Source organism: Cydia fagiglandana, chromosome 1 (genome assembly GCF_963556715.1).
Source record: "Cydia fagiglandana chromosome 1, ilCydFagi1.1, whole genome shotgun sequence".
Taxonomy (NCBI): Eukaryota; Metazoa; Arthropoda; class Insecta; order Lepidoptera; family Tortricidae; genus Cydia; species Cydia fagiglandana.
Window position 1 is genome coordinate 10,142,445 of NC_085932.1, and position 12,450 is coordinate 10,154,894.

Sequence of the window (12,450 nt, forward strand, 5' to 3'; positions counted from 1 at the left end):
CCCGGCGTCAACTTTATGAGGTAAGGACCTAAGTTTTCAGCTATTTGGAGATAAAATGAAATTACTTTAGGTAGGTATTGCCGTTGCTCAAGGATGAAGAAAATGTCATGAACTATGAATAAATGAAATGATATAAATTTTTAATGAAAAACACTTTTTTGCACAACCGTATCTTTACTGAGCTAAAGGCACAGAAACCAGTCTGTATAGATATTTTATTTCGAGCTTATGATTCTTTATGAAATCAGTAGGTACCTGGGTTGATACCTATATCTAATAAATATAGGTACATATAAAATACTTTTTTCTGCATGCAAACTTTGTATAGTTAGATTTCCCGAAAGTATACGTTCCGCCATCGTTCAATTTTAAACCACCATCTCATCGTATCGCTCCGTGGAAAACGAAATGCCTACCTACATACATTGTAAAGCATACATCGTTCGCATATTTGCGTTCTCCACCATTGTACAATAATGTGACGCATTTTCTATAATAATCCTCAATATTTTAATGCAGCTATTTTAAGGCAATACCTTCATGCTTAACTTTAGTTTTACTATTTAATAGTTATAAAAAAACTTCCTCGGTTATTAACTTGCGATATAAATTACAATCGTAATCATACGAACAGGTAATATTGGTTCTAAAACACTATGAAATGACTGCCTACCTGAGGCTAATTAGACTATTCCACAATATCCTCATAAATTTCGCCTTTACTCTGGATTCCGCAGTCATTAATAGTGTGTAATCCCCTTTATCTAGCGCGTTAGGCACTGGCTTAAATGCGCATCGGAATTACATTCGTACGAGTTCCCTAATAGTACATTTACACGAAAATACGGCAGTTAACGATTGGGTATTAACCGAACATTAATGAAATTATTATGGCACTCTGCGTATTTATGTCATTTAGTTATGTGGTGCGACGCCATTTCTATAATGTTTGTTTGTCTATGATATAAGTACCTATACGTAGCTAGTTCCACTATCTATAGCATATTAGAATAGAATAGAATAGAATAGAATAGTTTTTTATTCGTAAACACACAGACAACAGACATACATAGAAAAAAAACATAGTGAAAAATAAAGTGTCACGAAATGGTCCCATCTCAGCATGTTGCTGGCGACTTCCAGCGCTGATCTTCCGATTAGACCATCAAGTGAGAAATAATCACGGAAGGTAACAGACAAAAAAAATTTGTAAAGAAACATAAAATATACCGAAAAATAGATTACACACATTTTACACAGCTAATACAAAATATTAGTATATGTATACTCGTAAGTAATCACCAATTATAAAATATTTGACATAAATAACTGGGAACATTTTTATACCACTCTAGAAGTAGTAACAAGCTACAGCTACTGAGCGTAAACGATTGGCATGTTGGCCACGCACATTGATCTATCATCGCCAAGGTACCGTAATTTTAATTAACACACATTCTATTGTTAATCCAAAAGTAGCTAATTGAAACCGACTAAATATAGATATAACTTAATTTCACAAGACATGATTGTAGTTTGAGTTGTCGCTTGGACTGTACCTACGTGTACAGTGGCGTGCAATAATTCAGTTGACAGCCTGACAGTGGTCTGACAGCGGCTTACGAACCTCGGCCCGGCTTAGCGGACGGTCACTTCGTGTTATAATGGATTTACATAGGTATCATTTATGTACAGTTACCTACCTAATCATTACATGCATAATTGCATACTACTTCAAACTTTCGCGTTTTGAATACATATTAACTCACATTTATAGACGGGTTTATCGCGAATTTGTTTTATTACCTTTATTTACCGACGTTTCGACACAGGTTTTACTGGTCGTGGTCGCGGCTAACTGATGTCCTGAGATTTGTGCAACTACCCAACGAAAAGTGTAAGGAAAAGTTTGGGGTAAATTCGCGATAGACCTGTCTATAAATAAATGTGAGTTAATTGCATACTAACCTCTAAAGGTACCTCCGGCCAGGTAAAATTTGTTAAGTCGGATTAAGTTATTATTTTGCTATCTTGCTATCCTTGCTATAGTATTATCTTGCTATCCGTGGAGATCTACCTTAACCATTTTTAACGTCTATGTTGGTCGGGGGTTGGTAGACAGTTAAAAAATCGTTGAGTAGGTTATAGATTTGGTCATTTCGGTCTATTAATGCTACAGTTGGGATATTCTGACAATTATTTGTACACATCATTTTGATCTGATGGTTACAATGTGAAAACCGGGTTTGAACTTGTAATCAATGTAATCATGGATTTTTAATGGACGTTTAATTAACTAAAGAAAACATTTTATACTTCAAAATTCTTACGCACAATCATTCAACAAATATACCTTAAAATTCCCTCAATTCGTTAACTGGATGAAACACCTCTCATAACAAATTGCGATGTTTTTTTAATAATTAACTGCCCTCTTGCGCCGGATCTAAACGCTTTCAATTAGCGACGAGGGGCCATTAAAATTTTCGTTCACAACAATTTCAATATTCCCGCCAAATGAATTTGTTCGAGTGGGGTTGCTAAGAAGGAATTTAAATAATTAATTACTAAATATTTAATTTAAGTGTGTAAATATTTATTTATAATAGTTATACGTAGATGCCTATATATAGGTACCTATCAAACAACAACATAGGTACAATTTAATTCCTATTTAGTTGAGATATGAATACTACTTTTTGCTGTGGTAGTTATGTTATATTATTTATAACTACCACAGCAAACAGTAGTAATCAACACATCGACACAAAATACCTATACTGTTAATTTGGACTATTTATTACATATTTGTGTAGGTACGATACGAACACTATTTAAGTAAGTGTAGATAGATTAGATACCAATACAGAAACTTACATATGTACAGTATACACATGTAGGTACTAAAGATGTCATTTACATGTATTTATTGTACTCTGATGCCTTATAATACTAAGGGCGGTTTTGATAAAAATATCCATAAGTTTCCATCCATTATCCTATCCGTTCCAAATAATTAAATATTTTACTTAAAAAAATATCAGAATAACACTTTTTAAAAATCAGTAACTATTACTTATGAAAGCAGAAGAATATAAATGATCGTATCATATTCATATTTGTTACAAACAGTTAAAAATACACTACATAATCTAAACATAAAACTAATTAAAAACTAAACTTAAATATAAATATAAGCAAAATATTTAATAAATACAAAAAAAAGAATTAAACTAATTAACAGAACAGAATATGTACCTATAGAAATCTATTTTCTATTAAAACATTGAAACAATAGGACAAAAAGACGTACCTAAGTAAATGTTTTGAATTAACATAACCCATTTAGCGCTAACCACGACACGTCGTCGTTTTGCCTCAACAATCTTAGCAGTGAACGTGTTAATAGAGTCATCGATGTAGGGTTATAGAGTTAGCTTCGACGGACTCTGGTAATTATTATACATACACACGTTAATACACTCGTAATTTGTACAGAATTATTCAGGGAGGAAAAACTGTCTATTGCCAGTTAGGTACAGATAGCAATGTACAAATTGCAGAACATTCCCAAAAAGCGGAAACGTTCTCGAGAATGTTCTCAGAACATTCCTGCAACATGGAAATTATTGTTTAAACAAGAGAATATACTTGAAATAAAGTTTAAATAGGCATAACTTAAAACTAAATGTTATTATGCATATATTATTGTCTATTACAGTTAGCTATTTTGTTGATGTGATAAGTTTACCAATAAATTGCTTAAATTCTCACTGTATTTCAGAGAACATTTCGACTTTCGACAATTTTTTCCAAAAAAAAAATATTTTTTTTCATTAGAATCTATCTCCCGCCATGCCAAATCTCAGCGCGCTCGGACCAACTTGAAAAAATTAAAAAAAAAAAAGTCGGCCAAGTTTGATTTTTTTTAAATGCAGTTTGTTTTGTCTCGGGGCCATCTATGACATTTGGTCGAGCACCCCCCACCTATTACGCACCGTTTAAAAGTTGCCATACAAAATAAAAGTGGCCAGTTTTCCCACAATTGTAGCATTTTTCCAAAAAAAAAAATTATAGGTATCTAGGGGACCCCGAGATTCCGTGAACAAAATTTCAGCGCGCTAGGACAAAATTAAAAAAGTTAAAAATAAAAGTCGGCCATATTGAAAAAAAATGGCGGCGTCAAAAACTGCCAAGGTCCCTCTATGACATTTGGTCGAGCACCCTCCACCTAAGTCTGACCGTTTGGCCGGGCCGTCATACATTTTTCTGACCGGAAGGGGACGACCAAAAGTCGGAATTTTCTGGGGGTAAGGACTACACCTAAACTATTGTGAATATTCATGGTATAAACTACGATAAATAAATAAATTCTCGTTCTCGAGAACATTCTCAGAAGTTACCGAGAAATTCTCATGTGGAAAGTTTCGCAACTTTGGAAAGTTCTCGTGCGTGCATTGCTAGGTACAGATCGATTACATACCTATCACTCAATTCTCTCAATAAACAATTAGGTACCTAACGTCATTTATACTTGACCATTGCATAATTATATAATTATTAAAATGGACTTTGAACAAAAAGCACGTAGGTGCTACTTAAAACCTAAACTACTTAAAACCTCGTATCGACTTGCGGGTTTAGTAATGGCTTTAGCATTTTCGGGTCGCATCCTCCAAAAATATAAACGGGTGGTAACCTATTTTCAACTTCGCCAAGATACAAAACTTTAATATCACAAAAAAACAAGTACGAGTAAATAGCATTCTAACATAATCTTGGGGCAAACCATAAGCCCTTTTAATTATCTCTGTATAATAAAAAAACACGATTTTCCCGAGGTCTGCCGACAGATCCCGAGGTGTGCCGCGGCTCAGCCCGGCTTTGCAACGTAAACATGATGTAAGTGGCAGATTTGCTTAAATTATTCAATGCATTACCTCTAAAGCTGGCGTAGCGAAGTTTTCCCTTCTAAATCCCTTATGAAACAAGGTCAACACAAACAAAACGTTTAATTAAGTTTAATTTTTTAAATCTTTCAAAAGGTTTTGATTAATAGTTACAAATTACAAGTATTTCTATCGGTTATGTTATAAAAATTATCCCGAGACGCAAAACGAGTTACGAGTTGACTTTACAGGTTCGATAGGTATAGTTTGTCACAGGACTGTCTCATTTCAAACATAGACAGAGAAAATCATACTATCTTTGTCTTACACTAGTACTAGCACCCAAAGGAAAAAGATGAGTATAGTTTTCTTGGTTCTTACTGACTGACAAATTTGATTCACCAACTATACATATTACTTACCTTGTTAAAGCCGCCGGAAGACGCTGGATGCGGGTGGCTTCCAACCGGTACGAATGGAGGTCCAAGGGGGAGGCCTATGTTCAGCAGTGGACGTCTTATGGCTGAGATGATGATGATGATGACATATTAAGTATACCTATTCGTATGGATTTTTCCAAAACATGAATTTCGTTTCGTATCTGCCAATAGAATGAACAATATCATTACGATTATCTAATATGGATTGTTAGCTTTTGTTAGATTTGTTTCAGTTAGGTATTAAAATGGTTTAATTTAATAGAAAGCATTCAGATGTGATTATTGTTGTTACAGACGGAGATTTGTTCGAGCGCTCTCACGGACGTTATTCACGCGGTTATCAACGGGACCGACGGTTGCCTCTTCTGTTTTGGACACGCAGGACTAGGTAAAAATATTACTTTAACTAAATACCTATATGTATTGTACGTATATGTATTACCTACTCCGTTTTGGATAACTACTTTCAGGAGTTAAATTAATATAGATATTATCGCTGCAAGTCATAAAAATAAACCTCATAGAACTTATATCTAAAGCTAATCCGAGACAAACTTGATCAGTGCTTGCTCACTCATATACGTGGTGGTAATTAAAACAAGATAGGAAATTATTCACTCAGTTTGAGAATCCCCAAAATAAGCGGCATGTTCTCTAAGCTCGGTTTTAGTGGGATCTGGCTCCCGGAGAAGTTTCATTTGGCGAGCTTTCATTCAATTTGCATTTAAAACCATAATCCTCGAGGTAGGGGTAAGAGAGGCTTGTTACTTTACCTCGTTTTGAATTATCGCCCTAATGAAAATATAAGCCTCCTTATTGTTCTTACGGATTATTATCCTGAGCGGGATTACTCGGAAGAACTTGCAAAAACGATTTGCAGAGCATTAAAATCATGACCTAATTCTCTCGATAAAATCTCTATGCACATTTTCAATTAAGTAATTATATTCGTTAAATTGGCGTCAAGAATGTCCGATATTGACATGCACGTAGTACATACAAGCTTTCCTTAGTTTGCGCTAGGTTGATATATGTAAGAGTGTCCCAAAATATTTATTTTACGTTGTGTATTTTAAAGGATTTCATTTTATTTCAGTCTCTGACTTACTCTCAAGTTCAAGCAATATAAGTTATGGTTATTTAGGAGAAAGCCGCCTTCTCACCTTTTGCGTTTATCAAACTTTCAATTAAGACTCAGACTCTTTCCCATTTCGATGCAAATTCGGAGGCGACGAGGCGAGGCGGGCGGAACTTCGCGCCGCACTTTATAGTTCACTTGATAAATAGCGAAATAACTTGCGGTCTGCTTTGTCGTCACCAGCTTTGAATACTAAAAGTTTTTCGGAAATGGAAATCTAGGAATTTATTTAATGGAATGATGTCCAACGGAAGTACGAGTAATGGTGTCAAAATGTTTCTACTTAATTTTCTGCTTAGTGTTACCTTTTTAAATTTTATGTTAAATTTATTTAAATTGTACTTCCAGACTTATAGAAGACTGGCAAAGATAATTGAAGGTTACCAAGGACCCGGGTATGTCCTTAAACTACGTCCAGGACCCGGGTATGTCCTTAAACCACGTCCAAGACCACCGGTGGACGGGCAGCAGCGTCCCTCAAATTCGGTGTACTCGACTGCGATCGCCAACCCGCCTGCCAAGCGTGGCGATTATGGCATTCACCCCCCATCATGAAGGGGGAGGCCTTTGTTCAGCAGTGGACGTCTTATGGCTGAGATGATGATGATGAAAGGTTACCAAAACCATTTATTAAGATTACACTTAATTAAACAAAGTCCCCTGCAGCGTCTCGATGGATTAAAAATTACTGATCGTATTTTCATGCGGTTTCACATCAATAGAGTGATTCTAGAGGAAGGTTTAAGTTAAGTTATCTAATAATCGACTTAAACTCTCCAGGTAAATCGTACACAATGTTGGGGCGACCGGAGTCGGCGGCGTCGCTGGGCGCCATCCCGTGCGCCATCGCCTGGCTGTTCCGGGGCATCGCTGAGCAGCGCCACAAGTGCGGAACAAGATTCTCCATACGAGTGTCTGCCGTTGAACTCTGCACCAATACCAACCAAATCAGAGATTTGTTGACGCCCTATCAAAATGGTAAGTGCAACGAGGTAAAACAGATTTTATGAGAGAAAAACAATGCTTTCATTTTGCATCGTTGTGTATCACTTTGGCACTACTAGTAGTGTAGCGTCACGTAATTATTAAAACGAAACAAATATTGAATTATTTTTTGGAGAATGTTAATATTTTTTGAAGCAAGAGACTGGGTTGGGTTAGCTGCGATATACAATGTTTTGACGCGGAGTCACCGGCGATTTGTTCCTTACCTACCCACCTATAAATGCAAGACTTAAGAAAAGCTTGCAGTAATTAACCTATTTAAACCCGCAAATTTTGTTCTATTCTTATCAACAGATACAGAACAATCGCCCGGCGTCTACCTTCGAGACGACCCTCTCTTCGGGACGCACCTCCAGAACCAGTCAGAGTTGCGCGTGCACAGCGCGGAGAAGGCAGCCTTCTACCTAGATGCCGCCCTAGCCACGCGGGGGGCGAGGGAGGAGGGCAAGGACAGCCATCTTCTGTACACTCTACATGTGTACCAGTACAGTGTTGGTGGAAAAGGGGCCGGTAAGTTATCCAAGTCAATATTATGTTTCAAAAAATATTACAAAATCGCTTTAACTCTACGATGGTTCAAGGGTTTAGAACTTAAAGAATTTATTTTTTAATTACATGCTTGCGCAACGATATCATATACTTTTAGACTGCTTTAAGAAAATGAAAAAAAGAGACATAATTTTAGTTTTTATCTATTCTCATCAATTAATTTAACTTGGAAAAATAAAACTTGGTTTCACAAAAAATCACTCAGTATGTGCAGATCAAAGTTCAGACTGATTAAATGAGTAAACTAATGAAGTTTCTTGTTCACAGTCGCCGGAGGTCGGAGTCGCCTGCATTTAATTGACTTAGGAAACTCAGAACGAGGTAAAGCTAGCGGAGGAATCCCGCTTTCTGGTCTAGGAAATATATTACTGGCAATATTTAATGGGCAAAGACATCTACCGTACAGAGACCATAATCTCACACACGTACTTAAGGAATGCCTTGGGTCGCTCACTTGTCATACTGCCATGATAGTCCATGTGTCGCCTACCGTACAAAACTACTCTGATACTTTGACTACTTTACAATTAGCATCGAGAATACACAGGCTCAGAAGAAGAAAAATTAAATATTCTGCTAACAATAACGCGGGATCTGGAGGCAGTTCGGGAGAAGATGCTTCAAAACCTAGTAGCAGTGAACCAGATCCTTCCAGCAGTGACCTGTCCGCAGACACTGTTATATACGTCGGACCATTAGATGATGCAACTGATGGTGAACATCCACCAGTGTATATTCCACACATGAACTCTGGCGACAATAGAGGTGTAATAAGTAAAGCACTGAGAGGGTCAGCGTTAGAACATAAACATAAATCATCTTTATCTAAAGTTATCGAAGAAAAAAGCCCTGTTCATAAATTACACTCTTCTCCTAAAGCTTCTCCCATGAAAACTGCCCTACAATCGTCAAGCCACACCCCAAAGTCTTCACCAGTTCATTCCGCTACTTCCAAACTAACACCCGTTAAAAAAGTATGTTCAAAACATACAGAAGACGTTAAAAGTACTAGTGATGAACAATGGATAGATGGTCCTCGAATATCTAAATCAAAATTAGTAGAAGTTAGGCACATCATAAAAGAAACTCAAGAAAAACAACGTGAAACTTGGATCGATGGACCAATGCAAGAAACGAAATTGCCACTACAATTTGAATCAGTTCCGATTCAATCCAATCAACTACCCTTGCAAATTGGCATACTTGGTTCACATGGTAGCGAAAATATTGGATACGGTTACATGGATAATCATAAAAAGAATATGATTAGAAAGTGGGTTGAAAATCAAACCTCACAAATCCATAAATCACGACATAATTCTCCCAGTCATAAAAGTCAGTCAAGTCACAAAAACTTAACACAAAAGGTTTCAGAGGAACCAGAGACAACACACAAAATGGAACCATTGAAAGAGTCAGCAAAGCGCATTCACGTCGAAGAGTCTACAGTAAGAACTGGCCTAAAAGCTGCTTCAAAGGGCAATGCAATAGAAGAAGAGAGCATAGGTCCACCAGTTAGTGACACCCAAACACCTAAGAAGTCTAATAGTAAAATTATTGCAAAGAATGACATAGATGACGACGACGATAGTGAGGAACTAGCAGAAATTCCACCCGCTCTGCCTATAATACAGCCAAGTAGTCTAAGTAGTAGAGAAGTATCTATGGAGAGCTTAGATAGTAAATATAAAGAACGAATGAGAATGGATGATGAATTAATGTCTAACCATAGCAGAGATATTGACGCTCATGGTTTAAGTAGGTTAGCAGAAGATGATGACGAAATCTTAGAAATTATAGAAATAGAGGAACCGTTAGAACCGGTACCAATGCAAGATTGTTGCTTACAAGTAACCGAAGAAGACATCGCACTTTGTATGGGTTACACTGATAATCATTTCCTAGATGCGGACCAGGAAGACGCAGAAGATCATCCGCTGAGGATTCTTAGTCAAGAAAACTTAACCGTAGCATCAACATTTACAGATACATTATCATTATATAGTGAAGTCGAACGACAAATTAGAAACGAAGCATATCTTAGACAAACTCTCGGGTTTTATACAGAAAATTTTTGTTACGAATATGCCTTAGGCGGTGATGTGAATCCTCACGAAAGTTTACCGTCATCTCGTTCGAGAATAGACGACATGCTGGGGCTTGCTGAACTGTACGGTTCTAGAAAAATGTTGGATAATAATGATCTACCCAACACGAGGATCGCTCCCCAGTTCCAGTCACTGTCTCTTTGCAATGTAAGAGATACAGAAGAATTTCACGGTGATGGTTCAGTTTACAGTGAACCCGCGTATCGACCCAGTGATAAAATATGTGATAGTTGCAAGAGAACTATGTCTCGACCGGGTAGTGCAGTTGGAGAGTGCGGTGCTTTTCAAGATATAGAATGTGCACAGAACGACACATACGGCCCTTTCGAAAGATACAGAGGGAACGACATAACAGACGCTAGAATAGCATCATTGAGGCATCCAGATGGAGCATCCGATCCAAATTTACGAGAAGAAAAGCGAATACCAGGTAATGGTGCGCCGTCAAATAATTTTCGAGAGTTGAAATCAAATCTTCACCTAGAAGTTACACCTCCAGTAGTGACAACTGAACCTCGTTCGGACAAGAATGAAAAGGGAGATAAAAGTGTAGCAAGAATTTTTGGCAGTTCTAAACCGGATGGTTACGATAGCGGCCACGAATCTACACCGAGAACAGGGAAACATAGCCCCGCAGCTACCTCGAGACGAGCCGAGTCTGGCTACGACTCTGTCCCGAGAGATTCAGATGCATCATCTTTAGACTCATATCCGACGCGGAGAGCGGCGGTGGCCCGAGCGCACGCCAAGAAACACACGACGGCCAAATACAAACAACATAGTGACCGTTCGTTTTGTTCGTGGCTCCGAAATCCCTTTGCATGCAAATATGCTGATACAGACCCCGAAATTAGTGATTTTTAATGTGATGATTGAATGGATCGATCAAACGAATAGAGTAAAATTACTAAATAGCATTTACTTACCCTTAACGTTACCGAATTTAATCTGGAGACTGCTTTTGTACTCTAGATATACTCGTTTTTATATAGTTAAGGCTTTTGCACTAAACCAATGAGGTTACCGTTGTATTTTTCTAAACGTTGCTTCTTATGTGCTCAGTTACATATAAAATTGACGTTGTATCATTGTAAATACAGACGTATTAAAATTAATTCTACTTTGAATGACTCTTGATAACTTCAGCTGATTTTTGTACTTTTATACTGTCAGAACTTGAATAACTTATCGTGTAACTTTATTTGAGAAATGTTAAATGTAGCTTTTGTACTAACTCGATTGAAAAATTGAAGCAAGATCTAAAGTCTTCCTCCGTCTTCCTCATAGACAATCATATCGTGAGTCTTGTTGTCTCTTCCTTCATGTGCACTAACCTCATTAAATAAATGCTACTACTTATGATCCTTCATTTGTTCGGTTCTTATTGGAAACCGGTAATTGTAAACTGTTTATTAAATTTTTGTGTTAATCCAATCAGGATTATAAGTACAAGGCATAACAGAAATGAAATGTTCTAGTACTGAGACTGTTGTCATTTGCCATGTTTTGTATAGCTTTAATATTTTTTGATAATGTAATTATTAACGTTCACTGTCGGCGTGTCCGTGTGTAAATAAGACTTGATTACACTTAATTCTAATTACTGTGGCTTTATCAAATGTTGGTGAACTTAGTTATCGCTTATATCGTCAATGTTTTGTTATGATACGATTAATATTACAAATATTTATCCTAAATTTTACTATGCGTTCGTATTAGTTCACAATAAATTGTTCAATTTCAACTGACACTTGAACTTTATTTTAAATCCCTTAATATTAAACAATTAAAACGGCTAAGCTAAGTAAGATTTCCCTTTTTATCAAGCAGCTAAATAGATAATAGGCTACCAGAAGGTCTTCCAAAATCTTTTAATGCAATAAGCACTTTTAGCGAACCTATGAATAAATAACATGAAACTCAAAACTTCCCACCACCCCAGGGGTTGAATTTCAAAATCTTTTGGGCACAAACTTTTTCCTCGAAAGTGGAACAAGTTTCCCCCGCCGTAAGGGGGCGCTATTATCTTTCATTTCGCCAGTAATTTAACATTCTCTGTGCGCCCCGACAAAATCATGCTATCAAATAAGACGTTTACCCTCTTTTAGGGGTGACAACTTTTTTTGAAAATCTCCCAATAATTTGTTAAAGTGGCAGCTGCTTAGCCCATAACGCTTATCGAGTGCTAAAAAGATTTCCCTTTTTATGTTTTAGAAGGTAATCTTTAGGAAATTGGAAAGGGAAGAGAAATATTACCCAGAAAGGCAATTTGTGGGCAACGATAATTTATGTAAATTCTAAGAGAGAATATTATTCTTGTA

At 36.9% G+C, this 12,450-nt stretch overlaps 1 protein-coding gene across 5 annotated transcripts in view; it reads left to right on the forward strand.

The window, feature by feature from the left end:
- Positions 1-11,877, forward strand: part of LOC134663705 (kinesin-like protein CG14535) — a 323,990-nt gene extending 312,113 nt beyond the window's left edge. For all 5 annotated transcript variants that reach the window (XM_063520163.1, XM_063520170.1, XM_063520178.1 and 2 more), the window contains 4 exons: positions 5,624-5,717; positions 7,248-7,445; positions 7,767-7,982; positions 8,289-11,877. In XM_063520163.1, coding sequence (XP_063376233.1) covers positions 5,624-5,717; positions 7,248-7,445; positions 7,767-7,982; positions 8,289-10,993 — 3,213 coding nt within the window. In that variant the 3' untranslated portion in view covers positions 10,994-11,877. The remainder of the gene's footprint in view (positions 1-5,623; positions 5,718-7,247; positions 7,446-7,766; positions 7,983-8,288) is intronic.
- The last annotated feature ends 573 nt before the right edge of the window (positions 11,878-12,450 follow it).